The sequence below is a fragment of the Dermochelys coriacea genome, chromosome 5 (assembly GCF_009764565.3).
Source record: "Dermochelys coriacea isolate rDerCor1 chromosome 5, rDerCor1.pri.v4, whole genome shotgun sequence".
NCBI classification, from domain to species: domain Eukaryota; kingdom Metazoa; phylum Chordata; order Testudines; family Dermochelyidae; genus Dermochelys; species Dermochelys coriacea.
The window spans coordinates 195,010-218,565 of record NC_050072.1 but is presented as its reverse complement, the minus strand read 5'-3'; the positions used below and the strand labels follow the sequence as shown (position 1 = coordinate 218,565).

At 48.4% G+C, this 23,556-nt stretch overlaps 1 protein-coding gene across 1 annotated transcript in view; it reads right to left on the bottom strand.

The window, feature by feature from the left end:
* Nucleotides 1-270: 270 nt before the first annotated feature.
* Nucleotides 271-23,556, bottom strand: part of LOC119855834 (myosin-IIIb-like) — a 144,219-nt gene continuing 120,933 nt past the window's right edge. Inside the window, exons 27-30 of the mRNA XM_038402642.2 lie at nucleotides 11,423-11,588; nucleotides 10,424-10,738; nucleotides 9,917-10,007; nucleotides 271-3,622 (exon numbers count right to left, since the gene is read on the bottom strand). Of these exons, the coding sequence (XP_038258570.1) occupies nucleotides 9,948-10,007; nucleotides 10,424-10,738; nucleotides 11,423-11,588 (541 nt within the window). The 3' untranslated portion in view covers nucleotides 271-3,622; nucleotides 9,917-9,947. The remainder of the gene's footprint in view (nucleotides 3,623-9,916; nucleotides 10,008-10,423; nucleotides 10,739-11,422; nucleotides 11,589-23,556) is intronic.

The window sequence follows — 23,556 nt, the reverse complement described above, 5'->3', positions numbered from 1 at the left end:
ATTTTTAACATTGCAAAATCAGGTGTGTGGCCACGATTGCTCAAGCCAGTACAATTGGACACAGAAGCTAGCCACTCCTGCCTCGTGAAGCTTTCCAGATGGTGACAACAAGCAGAAAGGGTGACCTATAATATGGATGGACAATAGTGTGTAGTAAGTAATTAAACTGAATTTATATATGGAGGCCTCACTTATAATGTCACTACTCCAAATTTCTGGTTTATTTCTCACGTACATAGCACTGTGATACACACTATGATACTGTCTATCCCAGTTTTTCAAAATGAATTTATTATCCAAAGTGATCCCCAATACCAAGATGAAGTTTAAATTTACCAACCAGTTTTTTAAACATGTAAATTAATCCACTCAGTTTAAATTAAAATCATTACTAGACAGAAAACACGCACATTATTCATATTAGCCATGACATGCACAAGGCAAAACAAACCTTGAATGACCTTATCCATGATGGGGATCTTGAAATACTGATTTCCCACACCTGGATGGCCTATATCTTTAGCATAAGAGCCCAGAATTATAGTAAGTGTCCTCTAACACCTTGCATTAGCTAAAATAAGCTTTGGCTTAAATAGTTATGAAAGTTGTCAGGATCAGGACATATGATTATTTTACCATAGCAAGAGGTAGGGAGTTACACTGACAAACCAGTACCTGGAATATGAGTATCCAAAACAAAGAGAAGGGAAGGAACAGAGCAATAAGATAAGAAACTGGGTTGAACTGATGGCGTGGATTTTAGTGACATGTAAAGAGATGTGTAACATGTAAAATCATCCTATAAATATTATCAGCTGAAACGTATAACTCTGGGAGTACACCATCTGTGTAAGGTGAACATAACACTGCATGAGATGGCTTCCAGAGACCAGTATCATATTGACTCTTTTTTCCCATAGTATATTCTTATTGGCTTTAGCAGTAAACCTGACCGATAATGGTTCTTTGGTCTTCTGAATATATTTCACAATGAGTCAAAGTGAGTTAAAGCAACTGCCTATACAATTTATCAACTACCACTAGGTCAAGTAGCAAGAGCTTGTGATTGTTACTGATGGCTTGGGATGATGGCTGTAGCACCTCGGAGCCTTAGTCATGGACCAGGAACCCAATGTACTAGGCGCTGTACAAGGACAGAAAAAAAACCAGATGGCCCCTGGAACAAGGCGCTTACGTTCTAAGTATCAGACAAGAGACTATAGATGGATAATCACTGTCATGTTTTTTTAGGCATCACTGCAAAGGAGAGTTTTGAGAAGGGATCTGAAGGTGAATAATGAGGTAGCTTTGAGGGTTTTTATAGGGAGAGCCTCCCAATCTTGAGAGGCAGCATGGGAGAAATCATAAAGGTGCTCGTTTGAATATTTAACAGGTGGGCAGTTGAGGCTGGCATCATGCACCCATGTGTCGACAACTTAATAGCAAATGAGAGAGGACAGGGAGGATGAGGATTGACCAGGAGGGCCCTGACAGCGAACACAAGCAGCGACAGAGAAGGGTGCACCAGTGAAGAGATGCACAGACAGGGAAGCCAGAGTCAAAGCAACAAGCTAGGACAGCAGGATAATGTTGTACTACAGTTGCCTTAGCACTGAAAGGAGGCTGTGAATATTACCTCTGCCCTGGTTACCAATCATTAACCATTTCCTTGCTCCCTAAGCAGACTCTTGGACAGCACTTTGCCCACATCCAGGACTCAGAGAAATGGCTGAAGACCATAGGAACACAGATGTCATGGTCATAGGCGCCGACTTCTACTGGCGCTGGTGGGTGCTCGACCCCTCCTCTGCCCCCAGCCCTGCCCCAACTCCACCCCTGCCCTTCCCCCTCCCACCCCCATTCCAACCCCTTTCCCAAATCCCCACCCTGGCCCTGCCTCCTCTCCTGAGTGTGCCGCGTTCCCGCTCCTCCCCCCTCCCTCCCGGAGCTTACTATAGCTGTTTGGTAGCGGCAAGCGCTGGGAGGTTAGTGGAGGAGCAGGGATGCGGCATGCTCAGGGGAGGGGGAGGAGGAGAGGCGGGGCGGGGAGCTTAGCTGACAGTGGGTGCAGAGCACTCACTAATTTTTCCCTGTGGGTGCTGCAGCCCCAGAGCACCCAAGGAGTTGGCGCCTATGGTCATGGTCTCCACCTAACATCAGAGAAGCTGTTCCAAAAAGTCTCATTACATTCAATGTGTTAAATGAGAGAAAATGTAAACAGTGCAGCACCAGCTTCTCTGTGCCATGGGTCAGGGGACACCATTGTGCAGCCTGGAGACTTAGTGTTACTGCTCCATGGAGACCAAGGCATGGGGGACAGGAACAGGTCCCTCATTTTCTCTGTTCTGGGCTAGAACCCAGCACAGAGATGGGGGAGTAGCCCAAGTGAGGGCTTTGGCTTAGGGGAGGCAGCAGCGCCTTCCTGTTTCTGTGAGGGTCTCAGTTCTGGTTTTGATGCTAGAAAGGCAAAAGGAACAAATCAATTTAATTCTGTATCCCCAGGGCCAGACTTCCATGGCCTGCCGGAACAGCGGGCCCAAACCCCCACAGTGACCTTGCCAAAGCACAGAGAAAACTCAAAATGGTAGATTGAAAATCAGCACTCTAATTGTGAGCTAAAGGAATACAGTGAGACAGCCTGAGTGATCAGATTTGTTAACCAAAATGTAGTAGGAAGAGACATAAGCCCTTGTATTAGAGGCCTGGTTTGAGGGAGGACCTGCTCACAGAATGTGGCAAAACAGGGCTGATATTGCAGAAATACACATTCCTAAGAAGTGCTAAGCACAGAGTACTTACGCAAACACATCCCGATATTAAGTGGTACCAGAACATCCTGATAATCAAGGATGGTACAGAAACATTCCTCAAGGATAACAGGAACAAACTAATCCCTCCTAAAAGATAAGGTCAGGATGACAGTACGTAATCGAGATGTTTTGATTGGACCAACATGTATAAGGTGATGGGTGATAACTAACCACATCGGGGGCAGTAACCATGTCAGAGGCAGTACTAACTTTTTTGTATCAGGGTATTATGATGTATCTCAGAGGGAGTATCTTTGACCAGCTGAGGGTGGAATGGATAGTCCCGCCATTCACTGAACTGCGTCCCTTATCATGGGCATACACGTTTTAGTATCCTTGTAGAGTCTGCCAGGTGCTATTACCATGCTTTGTTGACAATAAACATGGCCGGGTGTCTTCGCACCTTAAGGGATCTTGTGGTCATTGGGCAGTTTGCTCGAGGTCTGCTGTGCCAGCTGTCTGTGCAGAGCTGGGACAGCACAAAGGGAGAAGACATACACAGCCAAATATCTAAACACACAAAGTACAGGGCATTCATTCTCCAGCTATATCAGAAAAATCACCACCAAGATTTCCACACAGATTTGCACAATGACCCCAGCTCTTGGTCATTCCATCACCTCCTCCTGCCAGAATCAGAGACTAGCCTGTACAGCAGCTCCCCAGTGGCAGAGCATGACAAAAAGCTGCAGAAAGTTCTTCTCTTCCAGTGTCTTGTCCATAGGGCACAGAGCCAGCCCTGTGCATGTGGACGAGGCTGCCATCTCCCCAGGTGCTTCTACCAGGTGATGCAGGGCCTGAGCCAGGTTTGTCTGTAAGAGAGGCAGGAAAACAAGTCTCAGGGGAGAATGTAAAGGGAAGGAGGGGAAGGCAGGGAGGGCTCTGTGATTCTCTCACTATGAGCTAGCGAAGGTCTGTGAAGTACCCAGAATGCAGATTGCAAGGTAGTTTTGTTTCAAGTACATCTGACTGCAGGTGTAAGACACAAAGCACAGCAATAAACAACAGAACTGAAATCTTCACAAGAACTCCTGAAGAGCCTCTCAGTTGCCAACAGATCTCCAACACCCAATACACACACAGAAAAGCCAAGAAGAGTGGGTGGGTCTTATACCATGGACTGAACATCACCAAATCCAGACTCAAGATTTGGCGACAGGGAAAATGTTCCAAAGTCCAGGAGCTCCTCCCCACCTCCTCCTGTTTAGCTTCAGAATTGTGCATGGTCTCAGCTGCTGCAGTGTCCATGGGGAGAGAGGTGCCTCTTGTGACCTAAACCATGAAAAACCTGCAACTGGAGGGCAACTGGGACCAGTGCAGGCCCTGGAGCACAGGCAGAAATGTGCTCTGTAGGGAACACTGTTTAAGTAGTTGCAGTTTCTGGAGGACTGAAGGTGCAGCCCCATGTAGAGCCCATTGCAGTGATCCAACCTTGACATCACAAATACCTGAAGAGATCTCTGTATCCCAAAGGAATCAGATGCAATCTCTTTGGCAAGTGCTCAACTGCTGTCACCAGCTAAAAATCTAGAGCAACTGGGGATGCAAAAAGAACCCAGGTTACAAGCCTGGGCAGTGATGGAGGGATCCTGTTAATCTGGGAGCCAACCTACTCTACCACTCCTTCTGGCTGCCTTCCTTGTAATCTCAGTGTCTCCTGTGCTGAGTTGCAGACAGCTGCCCTGGTCGATAACCTAGTTTCCTGGAGACACTGAGTAAATCACTCCCCTACATAGGGGGCTGGGAGAGATGGAAATACAGAGCTGGGAGTCCTCAGCCTGAGGTCATAGAATCATAGAATCATAGAATATCAGGGTTGGAAGGGACCCCAGAAGGTCATCTAGTCCAACCCCCTGCTCAAAGCAGGACCAAGTCCCAGTTAAATCATCCCAGCCAGGGCTTTGTCAAGCCTGACCTTAAAAACCTCTAAGGAAGGAGATTCTACCACCTCCCTAGGTAACGCATTCCAGTGTTTCACCACCCTCTTAGTGAAAAAGTTTTTCCTAATATCCAATCTAAACCTCCCCCATTGCAACTTGAGACCATTACTCCTCGTTCTGTCATCTGCTACCATTGAGAACAGTCTAGAGCCATCCTCTTTGAAACCCCCTTTCAGGTAGTTGAAAGCAGCTATCAAATCCCCCCTCATTCTTCTCTTCTGCAGACTAAACAATCCCAGCTCCCTCAGCCTCTCCTCATAAGTCATGTGCTCTAGACCCCTAATCATTTTCGTTGCCCTTCGTTGTACTCTTTCCAATTTATCCACATCCTTCCTGTAGTGTGGGGCCCAAAACTGGACACAGTACTCCAGATGAGGCCTCACCAGTGTCGAATAGAGGGGAACGATCACGTCCCTCGATCTGCTCGCTATGCCCCTACTTATACAACCCAAAATGCCATTGGCCTTCTTGGCAACAAGGGCACACTGCTGACTCATATCCAGCTTCTCGTCCACTGTCACCCCTAGGTCCTTTTCCGCAGAACTGCTGCCGAGCCATTCGGTCCCTAGTCTGTAGCGGTGCATTGGATTCTTCCATCCTAAGTGCAGGACCCTGCATTTATCCTTATTGAACCTCATTAGATTTCTTTTGGCCCAATCCTCCAATTTGTCTAGGTCCTTCTGTATCCTATCCCTCCCCTCCAGCGTATCTACCACTCCTCCCAGTTTAGTATCATCCGCAAATTTGCTGAGAGTGCAATCCACACCATCCTCCAGATCATTTATGAAGATATTGAACAAAACGGGCCCCAGGACCGACCCCTGGGGCACTCCACTTGACACCGGCTGCCAACTAGACATGGAGCCATTGATCACTACCCGTTGAGCCCGACAATCTAGCCAGCTTTCTACCCACCTTATAGTGCATTCATCCAGCCCATACTTCCTTAACTTGCTGACAAGAATGCTGTGGGAGACCGTGTCAAAAGCTTTGCTAAAGTCAAGAAACAATACATCCACTGCTTTCCCTTCATCCACAGAACCAGTAATCTCATCATAAAAGGCGATTAGATTAGTCAGGCATGACCTTCCCTTGGTGAATCCATGCTGACTGTTCCTGATCACTTTCCTCTCCTCTAAGTGCTTCAGGATTGATTCTTTGAGGACCTGCTCCATGATTTTTCCAGGGACTGAGGTGAGGCTGACCGGCCTGTAGTTCCCAGGATCCTCCTTCTTCCCTTTTTTAAAGATGGGCACTACATTAGCCTTTTTCCAGTCATCCGGGACTTCCCCCGTTCGCCACGAGTTTTCAAAGATAATGGCCAAGGGCTCTGCAATCACAGCCGCCAATTCCTTCAGCACTCTCGGATGCAATTCGTCCGGCCCCATGGACTTGTGCACGTCCAGCTTTTCTAAATAGTCCCTAACCACCTCTATCTCTACAGAGGGCTGGCCATCTCTTCCCCATTTTGTGTTGCCCAGCACAGCAGTCTGGGAGCTGACCTTGTTAGTGAAAACAGAGGCAAAAAAAGCATTGAGTACATTAGCTTTTTCCACATCCTCTGTCACTAGCTTGCCTCCCTCATTCAGTAAGGGGCCCACACTTTCCTTGGCTTTCTTCTTGTTGCCAACATACCTGAAGAAACCCTTCTTGTTACTCTTGACATCTCTTGCTAGCTGCAGCTCCAGGTGCGATTTGGCCCTCCTGATATCTTTCCTACATGCCCGAGCAATATTTTATACTCTTCCCTGGTCATATGTCCAAGCTTCCACTTCTTGTAAGCTTCTTTTTTATGTTTAAGATCCGCTAGGATTTCACCATTAAGCCAAGCTGGTCGCCTGCCATATTTACTATTCTTTCGACTCATCGGGATGGTTTGTCCCTGTAACCTCAACAGGGATTCCTTGAAATACAGCCAGCTCTCCTGGACTCCCTTCCCTTTCATGTTAGTCCCCCAGGGGATCCTGGCCATCTGTTCCCTGAGGGAGTCAAAGTCTGCTTTCCTGAAGTCCAGGGTCCGTATCCTGCTGCTTACCTTTCTTCCCTGCGTCAGGATCCTGAACTCAACCAACTCATGGTCACTGCCTCCCAGATTCCCATCCACTTTTGCTTCCCCCACTAATTCTACCCGGTTTGTGAGCAGCAGGTCAAGAAAAGCGCTCCCCCTAGTTGGCTCCCCTAGCACTTGCACCAGGAAATTGTCCCCTACGCTTTCCAAAAACTTCCTGGATTGTCTATGCACCGCTGTATTGCTCTCCCAGCAGATATCAGGAAAATTAAAGTCACCCATGAGAATCAGGGCATGCGATCTAGGTCTAGGTCGCTGCAACATGCACTTCCTCACCTCTCCCTGATGATCCCATACACATATTGAACAATAGCGGTGTCGGACCAAATACACCCCTGTATGCACATCCTAAACACTATTGTAATATCATCTGTCAAACGTATGCTTCATAAAGTATTATTTGAAAACTCATAATTTGCTGGCCAGTATTGTCCTGGTAAAATATGTGTGGAAATACTGTCTATGAAGTTATAAGATTCCCCTGTATGGTGTTATTAACACATGTTCCAAACCTCACAGCTACAGAAGTTGGCTTTGCTTAAACTGTAAGCAGTGCAGCACCAGCTGTAAGCAGAGTCCTCAAGCAGGAAGGGAAGACAAAGGAAGTTCAAACAGGTGAAAAAAACAGCAAGGAACATCCTTCCACATAGACTCTTTGGCTCCTGGTTCTCAGCTGGAAATGTTTTTCAAGAGGGGGACTGGAACTATAAAAAGGAGGGACAAACACCCCAAGGCAACCTTCTCTCTCCCTGTCCATCACATTCACTGTACCTGAAGAGGCAAAGGATGCAGCCATTGGACTGGGGGAGGGGTCCAGACCTGCAGAGTTTGGTTAGTAAGACTATTGAAAGCATGTGGTGAGAAAACTTTGCTGTGAATCTAATGTGGTTTGTTAAGTTAGGCATCAGTAAGCATTTTATATTTATTTTTCTTGCAACCACTTCTGATTTTTATGCCTTCTTACTTGCACTCACTTAAAATCTCTCTTTGTAGTTACTAAACTTGTTCTATTGTTTTATCTAATCTAGTGTGTTTAAATTGAAGTGTCTGGGTAACTCCATTTGGGACAGCAAGTTGTGTGCATATTATTCCCTTAAAGGAATAACAGACTGAATATATTTGTACTGCCCAGGACAGGGCTGGGCAATACAGAACATGTGTGTCTGGGGGGAAATCTAGGACTGGGAGTGTGTTGAAATCACCCTGTGGTGACTTTAAGGCTGGTAAGAGCCAAGGTGTGTCTGGCTGGCTGCAGCACACAGTTGTGGCTGAGAGTGATTTACATGCTGGAGCTGTGAGCAGTCCATGCTAGAGGCTACAGCAGCAAACTACTGTAAGGGGCACCCCAGGTTACAAGGCAGAGGTGACACAGCTATTCACTGGCCTGGATTGTACCCTGGTATGTCACAGGGTGACAAGAAAGGACCCCTTCCCAACACTAATCACCACAATCTCTCAAAAGAAGGGAGCAGAGCCACTTGAACACCCTGACAACTCTTGCTAGGAGCTTCAGACAGAGCAAAAAAGCCTTGTGGCCAGTGGTGTCACAGGCAGCAGACAGAATCAGCTCGGACATCTGACGCTCATACATCACCAGGTCGACTCTGACCTGATGGGAGTCAGAGACCTGAACAATCCAGATATTACTGGAGATGCTTTACCACAACCTCCTCAACAATCTTGCCCCAACAGGGGAGATTTGGGACATGGTTGGGCAGACCGTCTATGCCAAGGGATGGTTTCTACAGCAGGGTCTAACTTGCTGAGAGAAGCCAGCTCCTTGCCTTCTTTTAGGAGATGACTGTCAATGATTCACAACAGCGACATCAACACCTCTCCACTGGTTCTCACCAGCCAGGTGGGACATGGCTTTCACCCACTGCCTGTACATCCATTAGATATGCATTAGTCAAACAAAGTTATTGGGCCCAATACAGGAGTAGCTGCTTAAAATTGTCCGACCTCTTCTGTACAGGAGAGGAGCCTAGATGATCTAATAGTCCCTTCTGTCCTTACGATCTATGAATCCCCCAGCACTGCAGCTACCATCATAGACTGACAGTCAAGCAGAGAAGCCTGTCCCCACCACTCCTTAAGAACCAGCTGTGCCCCTGTGGAGGCAGCGAACACTGGCCTGAGCTGCTGCTAATTCAGTCTTACCTTCTGAGTCTTGAGCTCCCAGAAGTCTCAGGAACCCTGAATTTCAGCTTCACACACTTGCATTCGTTATAGGAGCCAGTGGCCACTCACTGTCCTTGTTCAAAGGCTTTGCTTCCAGAACCTTGCCTTTTCTCCAGCACTGATTTTTTCCTCTACGCCTCCCTCCAATCCTGCCTCTCTGCTGCAGCTCTTGACCCCTGGAACAGCCTTTCTGTCTGGCCATCCTGTATCAGAGGTCACCCCCTTCCCAGTGTCCTCTCTAATCCATCCCACATACTACAGCTACAATACCCTCCCTCTTCTGCTTAGACTATGTCAGCCTTGCTCAAACCCCATCATTGGCTGCTCTTTCCTCCCACATCAAGTCCCAGCTCTTCCACCTCACCTGCACAGCTCTGCCCCCTGCTTTTTTCTCTCCTCACTACCCCAGCTGCACACCCAGTGCTACCTGCTCAGTGTCTCCCCACGGGCACTAACTACTCCTGGGTCCCCCCTCAGACCCACAAGCTGATAAGCAGCTGAACAAAGCAGAGCACAGATTAACTTGCTGTAACCCCCATTCTCTCCTGCTCCCCATGCTGTTGTCATATGTTGTGGCCTTTAACAGACTGAGCTCCTCAGGGCAGGACATAGTTATTGCCTTTGAAGCATTCTGCTCACCCCAGTGCCACTGAAATAACAAAAGCCTATGCTGAAAATGCAGCTTCCCCCCCCTTCCCTGGTCTCCCTATGGTGCAGGCCCCCAGAAGCCCCCCTAGCTTCTGCTGGCAGCTGCTCTCCCATTTTACCCTCCACTCCAAAATCTGTATAGGTGCTGGCCCAGAGAGACTCTCCAAGCAGCCACAGGTGCAATGAGATGAAATGGCTCCTCTGTTCCTCTGACTTCCATAGGGAAGCTGCATCTACCACCTGCCCCGCTGCAGAGGCCCCACTCTTACCATGTCACTCTTGCTGTGGGCCCCGCTGCCTTCAGTGCTGGGGCTTCAGTTGCAGCTCAGCATAGGAACCATTCGAGGGGTGGGAAGAAAACTGCAGGGCAAAGCAGAGGGACAATGGCAGCCACCCTCATCACACATACACAACCCCCTCTGCCATCCCACACTGGGGACCTTCCCACCAAAGCCCTGCAGGGCTCTGTGCTATTCATGCCCAGAGGCTCTCACACCATCTGCTCTCCAGGAGCGAGGAAGCCTGAAACCTTGTAGTTCCCAGTGAATGCATCCTTGATCCAGAGACCATATAACCACAGGGTATGAAAAATGAGAAGCCTGGAAAATCTGCAACAGGGAGGAAAACACTGCCTTCTACTTGTAGGGAGCCCTCTTCCCCACTTGGTCCCCAGGCAAAGAGCTTCTAACTTACCTATAGATACTCTGGACCAACAGGGTTTGCTTCGGTGGCCAACAGATACAGGGTGGATGGACAGAACCCACCAGCCTTCTTACCTGCTGGATTTCCCACATTGCCAATCGTATGGAGGGGTAGAGGCGAGGAATGGCCCGTCTGGCCACCCCAGCCTCACATGGGCTTGGCTCCGCCCCCTCCTCGTCTGGGCTCAGCTGCTGCTCTTGGCATTTCTTTGATTTCCTGAACAGCATGTGCTTGAGAACAGCATTTGCTCCTGCATGCTGGATGTGGCTGACAACAGGTGCCCCATTAAGACCAGCCTGTTCCTTTTCAGGCTGCTTCTCCCCATCTGCTGGGCATGGGGCCAGGGTGTGGAATTTCAGCTCCTCATAATTGGAGTCCCCATCACCTCTCTGAAGGAAAAAGGGCAGGATTCAGAAGAGACAGAGATCCATCGCTAGCTGCAGGAGTCTCCAACTTAGCAGCCAGAAGTAAAATGCCCAGACGCAGGAATCCCCAGGATACCTCCAGGAGTGCCCAGCTAGGGGAGTGTCTCCCTCCAGAACATCAAGGAAGGGCTTGGGATGCAATGCAGCTGTGAGACGCACTCCCCAGGATGGTAACTGGGGGGCAGGTTCATAATGCCTGGCTCATAGAGCTGCCCTGGGATGGCCAGGGATGCAATGGGAGCATTCCTCTCCCCCACCAAAATAGTAACCTGTGTTGCTGTGCCTAGCTCAGTGGTTCTCAACCTATTTACCATTGTGGGCTGCATATGCAGCTTTCTGTGTATTGTGTGGGCCGCAGCCACACAGTACACATACTACCCGTTTGGCCTTGAGGATGTCACATGGGCCGCAGCTGTGTGCTGACTGGGCCGTGGATCGAGAATGACTGGCCTATCTGCTAGAGCTCCCGAGTGAATAAAGGTAGGAGGGGTCTGGGCTACCTGACCAGTTGGTAAAGTACTGGACATTTCCTATGAGAACACAAAGCAATACTACCGTCGGGATAGTTCCATTAGCACAGAGGGAATAGTCTGAACCCCCCCACCCACACTTTGCCCATAAGGCACAACTGGAGTCCCCAACACCCACCTGCTCACAGGGCACAGTCAACGTCTCCATGAAGGGCTGGATTCCCACAGTTCGATGGTATTGGACCAGCAGGGTGAGTGAGGTGTGAGCTCGGTCCTCCCCCAGGATCACATAGCGTGCATTGGGCTGCATCTCAATCATGTAATGCCTGCAGCGGCTCTCACCCCTACAGAACCAGACAGACTCACTGCTCTGGGCCCCAGAGCCTCTCCAGGCCTTTCTTAGCAGCAACATCTGCATTAGAGATGTGTCTAGAAGCCCCAGCTGAGATCAAGGCCCTACAGCTCTGGGTGCTGCTTAGACACTAGAGAGAGATGGTCCAATAAACCAATGCTGGGAGGGGAAACAGAGGCACAGAGAAGGGAAGTGACTTCCCCAAGGTCATACCCAGGGAGGTGACAGAGCCAGGAACAGAATCCGGGTCTCCCAACTCACAGTCCACAGCTCTGAAACCTTGTAGCACTTCCAGCATGAGATATGGTAACACAACATTTTGATTAAAAAAAACAAAAACAGAATGGTACAAAATCAACAGGGCACACAAAATGTATTTAAAACTGGCTAGCTGACAGGTCTCAGAATGTACCTGTAAAGAAGAGAAATCTGAGACTTGGAAGAAGAAGGAGGTGTAGAAAGGAAAGCCAAGGTAAGAGAGAAAGTCATGTGGTATTCGGTCAGTTTTCTCTTGGAAGAAATTGGCAAGAACCTGAACAGAGAGAGAAGCAGAGGCACAAGTACGGGAGGGTTTGAGGAATGAGTTAAAAGTGGTGGAAAAATGGCTGGAATTTTGGGCATGGGATTCAATTAAATTGGAAGTGTAGAATTGTTTAGCTAGGAAGATGGCGGAACTGAAAGAGGAAAGAATGAATCTGTAATTGATGAAGTCAGTGTGGGCATGAGATTTCCACCAAAGATGCTTTGCTGCATGAGAACAGGAACAAAGGGAGCAGATGGGACTATGTTATAATCATCTAGTCTGACCTCTTGTATAACACAGGCCCAAGAGCTTCACCCAGTATTTCATCTATCCAGCAAAGAGCTTCTGGGTGAGCGACAGCACAATCTTTTAAAAAGAGAGAGTCTTAATTTAAAGACTCCAACTGATGGAGGATCTGCCATATCCTTAGGTAAGTTGTTACAATATTTAATCATCTTCACTGGTAAACAACTGCACCTTATTTCCAGTCTGAATCTAGCTTCCAGGCATTGGATCATGTTATCCCTTTGTCTGCTAGATAGAAAAACCCACTGTGCCACTGGCAGACCAGATGCCAGCTCATGCCAAGGCCCCTAGGCCTCACTGAAAACTGACAAAAGCATAGCTGGAAACGGGTCTGGCTCACCTGTGTCTTAGCATTGTTAAAACAGATGTTAAGTTGCTAAAAATATGTTTCGTGCTTAGACTTGATGGAATACTTGTAGGATGCTGCATGTATTGATCTCACTTATAACATCTTTAGCCCATGGTATGAAGCTATACTAAGTGTTTGCATTGTAAACCTTTGTAATTTTGTGTTTCAGAGTAGCAGCCGTGTTAGTCTGTATTCGCAAAAAAGAAAAGGAGTACTTGTGGCACCTTAGAGACTAACAAATGTATTTGAGCATAACCTTTCTACAGCTCACTTCATCAGATGCATTTGGTGGAAAATACAGTGGGGAGATTTATATACACACACAGAGAACATGAAACAATGGGTTTTATTATACACACTGTAAGGAGAGTGATCACTTAAGATGAGCTATTACCAGCAGGAAGGAGGGGGGGGAAGGAGGAAAACCTTCCATGCTGGAAATGGCTCACCTTGATTACCACCACAAAAGGTTTTCCTCCTTCCCCCCCTCTTTCCTGCTGGTAATAGCTCATCTTAAGTGATCACTCTCCTTACAGTGTGTATGATAAAACCCATTGTTTCCAGTTCTCTGTGTGTGTATATAAATCTCCCCACTGTATTTTCCACCGAATGCATCCGATGAAGTGAGCTGTAGCTCACGAAAGCTTATGCTCAAATAAATGTGTTAGTCTCAAAGGTGCCACAAGTACTCCTTTTCTTTTTTGCGAATACAGACTAACACGGCTGCTGCTCTGAAACCTTTTTGAAATGTAGCACTGTCACTCATTTGTACGTGTATGTGTACCTGCTTTAACCTTATAAATAATTCTCATTTCTTTTTCCTCGTTAATGAATCTTTAGTTAATTACAAACTTGGCTACAAGTGTTGTCTTTGGTAAGAGATCTGAGATACAATTGACCTGGGGTAAGTGACTGGTCCTTTGGGACTGCGAGCAACTTGAATATTGTTGAGAGTTTTGGTGTAAGGGACCATCTATCATTAAGTCCAGCTTGCTGGGTAGCCAGAGACTGGAGTGCCCAAGGGGACTGTCTGTAACCCCATGTTATGGCTGTTTAGTGCTTTTGGAGTTCAGACTTGTTACTTGGTTGGTAACATTGGCACTTACACTCCTGAGCTATTCTAGATGGCTTGACACCCTCTATTATCAGGATCTCTTCTCCATTTGTAATTGTAGACTGTGATCAAGTCACCTCATAGCCTTCTCTTTGTTAAGCTAAATAGACTGTGCTGCGTTAGTCTCTCAGTGAGGGCAGGTTTTCCATACCTTGAATCATTCTTGGAGCTCTTTCAGTGCCCCTTGCAATTTGTCAACTTTCTTTTTGAAGTCAGTACATCAGAACTGGAAACAGTGTCCAGCATCAGTCCCAGCAATGCTGTCTACAGAGGTAAAATCACCTCCCAACTCCTACTCACTACTCCCCTATTTATACACCCAAGAATGGCATTAGCCCTTTGGGCCACAGCATCATGCTGGGAGCTCACGTTGCTTGTTCACTATGATCCCTAGATCCTTCAGTGTCAATGCTTTCCAGGATACAGTCCCCCACTCTGTAGATATGGTCCTTGGATTTGGCTGCATTAGAACACATTTTATTTGAATAGGCCAAGATTACCAACTGATCCAAGTCACTTTGCAAGACTGTGCTGTCACTACCATTTATCACTCTGCCAATGTGTGTGTCATCCACAGTTCTATCAGTCATGGGTTAATATTTACACTGAGATCATGAATAAAAATATTGAACAGTGTCAGGCCTGAAATTGATCCCATTAGAAACTTCCCCCACCCTCCATATGAGGATGATTTTGCACTGACAACTACTTTTTGAGACCTGTCATTTAGCTGTTCTTAATTCATTTTGTGTGTGCTCTATTGATATTGTATGGTATAATCATGCTGTACGAAGTTAAACCCTTACAAAAGTCGAAGTATATTACATCTACAGAAAGAAAAGAGTACTTGTGGCACCTTAGCGATTAACAAATTTATTTGAGCATAAGCTTTCGTGAGCTACAGCTCACTTCATCGGATGCATTCATCGGACCATGATGAAGTGTGACCGTGTGCTTGATTGATTGTTTGAAAAGTGTGAATTGGGAGTGCTTTGTTCCAGGTGAGCCTTGAGTGGGCCCGACTGCTATAAAAAGCCAATCAGCTGTGAACCAGCTGAGCGGCGAACAGCAAAGAGGCTAACAGAGGGAGTTTGCCTGGGAAGAGCCCACTGAGGTTTACGTCCTGCCAGCTTCTCTGAGTAGTTACTACAACTCCTGAGGAAGCTCGTAGAAGGAAGGTAATATGGATTGGGAGCATTCAGCTGTTGTGACCTGCACTGGATGTGCCATGTTTGTCTTTCTTCCACAGGACAGAAGCGACTTTGTCTGTACAAAGTGCAAGCTGATCTCCATATTGGCATCTGGCATGTAAATATCTTGCGATGTCAGCTACAACAGTGCCATGTGAACACCTGTTCTCACTTTCAAGTGACATTGTAATTAAGAAGCGGGCAGCATTATCTCCCATAAATGTAAACAAACTTGTTTGTCTGAGCGATTGGCTGAATGAGAAGTAAGACTGAGTGGACTCGTAGGCGCTAAAGTTTTACATTGTTTTATTTTTGAATGCAGGGGTTTTTTTGTACATAATTCTACATTTGTAAGTTCAACTTTCATGATAAAGAGAAGGGAGGAGACAGGAAGACATTTCATTCTGTCCACCACAGCCATGAATAACTGGATAGACTTTCAGAATGGTTTCCTTCTCTCAATATAGCAGGCTAGTGCTCTGCGAACATCCAGTGAGTGAAGTTTCTGCTCCCTGGTGCTGGAATGTGGCTTAGGGTAGAATACAGGGAGGAAGATGTCCAGGTTGATGTGAAACTGGAAAACAACCTTTGGGAGAAAAGCCCGGTGAGGCCTGAGTTGAACCTTGTCCTTATGGAATAGAGTGTAAGGGGGCTCTGATGTTAGGGCCCTGAGCTCAGACACCCTCCTAGCTAAGGTTATCACTACCAGAAATGCCACATTGTATGAGAGACAGAGATGGGAGCACGTCGCCAAGGGCTCAAATGGTGATCTTGTAAGTCTGGAAAGGACTAGATTGAGGTCCCAAGCTGGGATAGCCTGTCAGACCTGCAGGTATAGCCTTTTGAAACCCTTAAGGAAATGGCTGATCATTGGATTCGCAAAGACCAAGCAGCCCTCTGTGCCTGGGTGGAAAGCAGAGATGGTGGCCAAGTGAACTCTTATTGACGACATGGACAGCTCCTGCTGCTTAAGATGGAGAAGATAGTCCAGTGTAAGTGGCACTGACGCGAGCGTCAAGGATGGGAGGTGCTGCTCCAACCAGATTGAAAATCTCTTCCACTTGGCAAGGTAGATAGCTCCTGTGGAAGGTTTTCTGCTGCCAAGGAGAACTTGTCTGGCTCGATCAGAGCAGGAGAGTTCCCCTGCGTTCATCAATGGAGCTTCCACGCTGTGAGGTGGAGCAATTCAAGTTTCGGATGTTAGAGGCGGCCGTGATCCCTCAAGGGTTAACAAATTATTGTTAATGTAGCCTCACACACGCAGCTGCAATGGAGCCCGGGCTGTGACTCAGGAAGGAGCAGAATCGCTGACACTTCATGTTGTGTCATGTAGCGAACAGGTCTATTTGGGGAAAGCCCCACCGATGGAAAATTGATTTTACTACATCTGGGTGAAGGCACCACTAGTGGCCGTGAAACGACCTGCTGAGATGGTCCGCCAGCTCATTCTGTATTCCAGGGAGGTACGATGCTTGCAGGGTATTGAGTGCTCTACACAGAAGTCCCACAGCATAAGGGTTTCCTGGCACAGGAGAGAGGAGTGGGGACCCCCCCGTTTGTTGATATAAAACATTGCTGTAGTATTGTCTGTCAGGACTGATACACATCTCCCTGCTAGGTGGGCTCTGAAAGTCTGGCATGCCAGGCGCGCCACTCTCAGTTCTCTGACATTGATGTGTAGAGCAAGATCCACCTGAGACCAGAAGCCTTGTGTTCGGAGATCTCCCAAATGTGCTCCCCAGCCCAAGTCTGACGTGTCTGTCACTAAGGAGAGGGATGGTGAAGGGGACCCCTGGATCTAGTACCTGTGGGTCGAGCCACCACAGGAAGGAGTTGAGTACCAAGCGAGGCAGGGTTATAATCCTTTCCAAACTCTCCCAGACTGGCCGATACACTGACGCTAGCCACTACTGAAGTGTTCGAAGTCTGAGTCTGGCATGCTGTACTACATAGATACAAGCTGCCAGGTGTTCTGGAGCTTCAGGCAATTCCTTGCTGTGGTGGTGGGGAACTGAGACCCTGTACGATGTCAGCCAGGGACCAAAACCTGGCTTCTGGGATGTATGCCCTGGCCTGTGTCGAGTCCAGTACTGCCTCTATAACTCTATCCTTGGAACACTGTTGATTTCCCTTTGTTTAGAAGGAGACCCAGTTCATCGAACGTCAGTCTCATAAAGCTGACCTGTACCTCCACTTGAGACCTGGAGTGGCCCTTGATCAGCCAGTTGTCGAGGTATGGGAATGCCGCCATGACTGCCATGCACTTGGTGAACACTCGAGGAGCCACTGACAGGCCAAAAGGGAGGACTGTGAATTGATAGCGGTTGTTGTTCGCCACAAACCTGAGGTATTTTCTGTGGGGCAGACTTATTGCTAAGTGAAAGTACACATCCTTCAAGTTGAGGGTGGCATACTATTCTCCTGGATCCAGTGAGGGGATAATGGAGGCCAAACAGACCATGCGGAACTTGAGCTTCTTCACAAACTTGTTGAGCTCTTGCAGATCTAGGATGGGCCTGAGCCCACCCTTGGCTTTCGGTATTAGGAAATACCGGGAGTAAAAACCCTTGCCCCTTTGCTCCTGAGGAACCTCTTCCACTGCCCCTAGTGAGAGGAGCGAGTGCATCTCCTGAATAAGGACCTGCTTGTGAGAGGGGTCCCTGGAGAGGGACGGGGAAGGGGGTTGGAAGGGTGGGAGGGCACAGAATTGGATGGAGTATCCCCCCCTCTACTGTGCAGAGTACCCCGCCCAAAGTGATACAGGACCATGAATGGTAGGAAGGGGAAAATCGGGACAAGTAAGGGTAGATTCAGTTCTTGCACTGGTGCCCCGTCCTCGACCGCACCCTCAAAAGGCTGGTCTAGGGCCAGGAGGTGGCTTGGGCTAGCCAGAGCCCGGGCCAGAGGATGGGTGCTGTCTTCTCCTGACACTCCTATTGCTCCTCTGAGGAGTGTCCTGCCAGTTCTGTGGCTGGTAGAATCATTAGGGAGGCTGCGGCCGGAAATGCCTGAGCTGAGTGTCAGAAGTGTGCAGGCCTGAGGACCTGAGGGTGGCCCTTGAGTCCTTTAGACCATGGAGTCTTTTGTGTGTTTTATCAGAAAATAGGGCCAAACCCTTGAAGGGGAAGTCCTGGATGGTTTGTTGGACCTCGTAGGGGAGACCAGAGACCGGCAACAAGGAACTCCTCCTCATTGCAACCCCTGTGGCCACTGTGTGGGAGGCCGCATCTGCTGGGGTCAATGCGGCCTGTATGGAAGCTCGGGAAATCAGTTTTCCTTCCTCCACCAGTGCCGAGAACTCCACATGAGAGTCCTGCGGCAGCAGCTCAGCAGACCTGGCCATTGCGCCGCAGGTGTTATGCGGGTATCTGCTGATGATGGCCTGCTGGTTTGATATGCAGAGCTGCAGCCCCCCAGTAGAGTGGACCTTCCTCCCAAAAAGGTCTAGTCTTTTAGCATCCCTATTTTTAGGGGAGGGGCCCTGGTAGCCCTGGTGCTCATGCTGGTTCGCTGCATCAACCATCAGGGAATTGGGGGGTGGGTGGATAGGTATATACGTGCTTGTATCCCTTTGAAGGGACAAAGTATCGCCTCTTGTTTCTCTTGGCCATAGGAGGCAGAGATGCTGGGGTCTGCCACAAGGTCTTTGTGGTCTCAGTAATAGTCTTTATTAACAGCAAGGCAATATGAGACGGTCCAGAGGGGGCGAGGATGTCAACCATCGGGTCGGCATCCTCTATCACCTCCTCCACCTGGATCCCCAGGTTCTGGGCCACCTCTCGCAGAAGCTGTTGCAGGACCCTGTCGTACTCCAATGCCGGGGCTGTCGATGTCTCTGCCAGTTTCGTCTGGGGAGGATGAAGAGGAAAGTCCTGGCAATGGGCCCTGCTCACTCCCCTCGGCGCCCAGGGTGTCACGGAGCACCTGGTCCTGCTGTGCTGCCAAGTCCATAGCCTGCAGCGCTGGGGCCGCCGGAACTAGGATTGTTGGTGCTGATGCCAGTGGTGCCGAGGCATGTTGTGCCGATGTCAGAAGAGTCGGTATTGCTGCTGCAAGTGAAGGTAGAGGTGTTGGTGGCACTGCTGCCAGCAGTATCGATAGTACTTGTGGAAGGACGAAGGACGCTGAAGACACCGATGCGGACCTGGACCTTGACCATTGAATTTGTCCCTGGCTCTGATGACATGCCCAGGGTGTCCAGAAGGGCCACTGAGTCGAGGATTGCCACTGCGGTAGCCATGGCTCCAGATAGGGCTGGTAATCATGGCGGGACCTGGACCTTCTACTCCTGGTCCTATCGGAGCAGTAGGATTATGCCTCCGAGGTCTCCAGAAGGACCATGGAGGAGTGGTACTCTGCAGTGCCAGCAAGTGGTGCCAAGAAAGAGGGGACTCGTGCAGTTCCCCTACATGGGTGGACCGTGCCAGGGAGAGATGCGCTGGAGATGGAGATCGGCGCATCATGATCGCCAGCTTGCCCCTTGATGGGAACGGGGGCTGGGCAGTCACCGGCGACTTGTCTTTCCTCTGTGGGGATGATGGTGCTGTGAGGTGCATAAGGTCCTGAGCTGCCTCAAACACCTCTGGCGTTGAGGGGAGCTGGAGCTGACTACCATGATTATCTGGAGAGACCCTATGAGGTGGAGGAGCCGAGGCCTGAATTGGGTCTCCCTGCCACAGGCTCCTTGGGCTTGGAGGTGGGAGAGCGACCCCTCTCCGGCCTTTTCTTTTTCTGGGGCACCGGGGGCTGAGACCAGTGCTGACAGCAGACTGTCTATGGGCGGAGCCATGATGATACAGTGACTCCTTGGGGTCCTTCCTCAGTACCGGCTCATGCACTGTCGGTGCTGGAGCACTGTGCACCGATGAGGAGGTGCTGGGTCTGGGTTCTGCCGACCCTGGATAGGATTGCAGTAGGAGTGCTGCCACCATTAGAAGGATCTTGAGTCTTTGATCCTCGGTCTTTCAAGGTCCTAGGGTGGAACCCTTTGCAAATTCTGCAGTTCTCCTTCTGATGGCTCTCTCCGAGGCACCGCAGACAGGAAGAGTGCAGGTCGCTCTTAGGCATAAACTTTCCAAAGTCCTCACAGAGCTTGCACCCTGGGGACTGGGGCATACCCCGGAGCTGGGGAAGCGTTGTTGGGGGGGACCCACAAAAGAAAACTTAAGAGCTACTAGAACTATCAACTATTAACTAACTGACTAACTCACACTTGCAAAGCAAGAGCAACAGTTTGTTCCAGCTAGCCATCATCAGCGCTAAGAAGGAACTAAGGGGGTGGCGGGTCGGCAGGGCCCTATATTGGGCGTCATGAAGGCACAACTCAAGGGGCGTCCAGGCTGACCCTACAGACGCTGCTAAGGGAAAAATCTTCCGGCTGGCACGCATGCGGCGCGCACACACCTGATTGGAATTGACGTGAACAAGCACTCGAAGAAGCAGCTAGGTTCTTTTTGCTGCTTGGACTCTCAGGGTATGTCTACACTGCAATTAAAAGCCACGGTTGGCCCATGCCCGCTGACTCGGGCTCAGGCTAAGGGTCTGTTTAATTGTGGTGTAGACATCTGGGCTCAGGCTGGGGCCAGGCTGAAGGACCCTGAGAGCTGGGAGAGTCCCAGAGGTTGGGCTGTAGCCCAAGCCCGAACATCTACACCGCAGTTAAACAGACCCTTAGCCTCAGCCCCGCAAACCCTAGTCCACTGGCACAGGCCAGTCATAGTGTCTAACTGCAATGTAGACAGAGTAACTCCTCACTTAACGTCATCCAGGTTAATGTTTCGTTGTTACATCGCTGATCTATTAGAGAACATGCTCATTTAAAGTTGTGCAATGCTCCCTTAGAACGTTGTTTGGTAGTCGCCTGCTTTGTCCATTGCTTGCAGGAAGAGCAGCTCGTTGGAGCGACCTGGTGGGGGCTTGGAACCAGGGTGGACCAACGGCCCCCCGTCAGCTCCCCGCTTCCCTAAGTTCCCTGTGCGGCAGCCGCCCAGCAGGCTATCAATTGCCAGGCAGTTCAGGTGTCTCTCCCCCCATTGCCATGTGCTGCTCCTGCCCTCTGCCTTGGAGCTGCTCCCGGGAGGCTCCTGCTTGCTGTGCAGGGGGTGGGGGGCAAAGAGGGGTGCTGTTGTCAGGGTGTCTCCCTCCTCCCACTCCTGCCCCCCTGCTCCTGTACCCCATCTCCACAGAGCCGGGGGGTGGGGAGGGACACGAGTGGGCTCAGGATGGAGGAAGCTTGCTGGCAGCAACTGCTGTCTCAATTTGCTAATCTACTTAAAAAGGCAGTGTACTTAGAGTGGGGTCAGCGTACTTAAAGGGGCAATGCGTATCTCTCTCTCACTCACACAGTGTGTGTCTCTCTCTCTCACACATGCATCCCCCGGCACTTTGGAAAGTGGAGGGAGTGTTGCGCTCCAGTGGGATAGTGTGGGTTCATCATCACGTTCAGTTTCCGTACGGAATGTTTTCAGCCACTGCCATGTGTCTATTGTGTCTCCTCCCTCCATTTGTCCTACCTTGTAGAGTGTGAGGCTACATTAACAATAATTTGTTAACCCTTGAGGGCTCAGCCGAGTGCTAGTTCATCATTTAGCAGCAAGGCATTCCCTGAGAAATGTCCCACCCTCTTCTATCCTCTGACTCCATCACCTCAACCAAGCTTCACAATCATCATTGCTGTGTACAGTATTAACTTGTTTGTTTAAAACTTATACTCTCTCTGTGTGTTTTTGTGTGTGTGTATAAATAAATCAATCTTTTGTATGGTGAAATTTTTTTCCCTGGAACCTAACCCTCCCCGCACCTCAATTTACATTGATTCTTATGGGGAAATTGGATTCGCTTAACATCATTTTGCTTAAAGTAGCATTTTTCAGGAACATAACTGCAAAATGTTAAACAAGGAGTTACTGTACTTGTAGGGCCAAAATCATTAAGAATAAGTAAAAGACCTCCATCTGTTTTGCATGGGTTAGCCCAAAAGGACATATAGAGTTTGCTTATTATAGAAGTTTCCATTGTCTTTTGAAATCCAAGACTGTAACTCACTTGTGTGTGTAAGTTACCTGCTTTATTTAATCTTGTAAATAACTCATTTCTATTCTTAGGTAATACATTTTTAGTTTGTTTATTACAGAATTGGCTACAAGCATTGTCTTTGGTGAGCAACCTGAAGTGCAATTGACCTGGGTTAAGTGATTGGTCCTTTGGGACTGTAAGTAATCTGAATATTGTTGTGATTTCTGGTGTAAGGGACCATCTGTCACAAAGACAAGCTTGCCTGGGTGGCAAGATAGACTGGAGTCCCCAATGCGATGGTCTCTGCCTCCAGGATAAGGCTGCTATAGAACTTGTGGAGTTCACTCTTGTAACTTGGTTGGTGAAATCTAATTATGGAACATACAACCAATTTAGGGTTTGTGCCCTGCTTCTTGACAGTCTGCCCTGAGCCAGGCATGCACGGTCATGAGCCAGTTGAGATAGCTTGACATGGTTCTTGGCCCTACACTATTTAACATTTGTATCAATGACCTGGAACAAAATTATCACTGACAAAGTTTGCAGGTGGCACAAAAATTTGGGGAAATATAAATAATAAAAAGGGCTGGTCACTGATACTGAATTGGTTGGTAAGCTGGATGCAAGCAATGTGTGTTTCAATATGGCCAAATATAAATGTATACGCCTAGGAACAAAGAACATAAGCCACATCTACAAGATGGGGGACTCTCCTGGGAAGCAGTGACTCTGAAAAAGATTTGGGGATTGTGGGGGATAATCAGCTGAACAGGAGCTTCCTGTGCGATGCTATAGACAAAAGAGTTAACACGACACTTGGATGCATTAACAGAGGAATTTCAAGCAGGAGTAGAGAGGTTTTATTACCTCTGCTTTTGGCATTGGTGGTACCCCTATGGAAATACTGTGTCTATTTCTGATGTCCTCATTTCAAGAAAGATATCGATAAATTAGAGAGAGTTCAAAGAAAAGTCATGAGGATGGTTAAAGGATTGGAAAACATGCCTTATAGTGATAGACTCTAGGAGCTCAACCTGTTTAGTTTCTCACAGAGAAAGTTAATGGTGACTTGATCACAGTTTATAAGTACCTACATGGGGAACAGAAATTTGATAATACAGGGCTCTTCAGCCTAACTGACAAAGGTACAAGATCAAATGGCTGGAAGCTGAAGTTAGACAATTTCAGACTGGAAACAAAAGGTGCACATTTTTGATAGTGAGGGTAATTAATCATTGGAACAATTTACCAGTGGTCGTGGTGGATTCTCTATCACTGACAATTTTTAAATCAAGATTGAATGTTTTTCTAAAAGATATGCTGTAGTTCAAACAGGCAGTTCTCTGGCCAGTGTTAGGAGATCAGACTAGATGATCATAGTGGTCCCTTCTGGCAATAGAATCTATGACTACTCCCTAGCCCATTCTATCTTACAGACTTGTGCCCCTGCATCACTACCCTGCA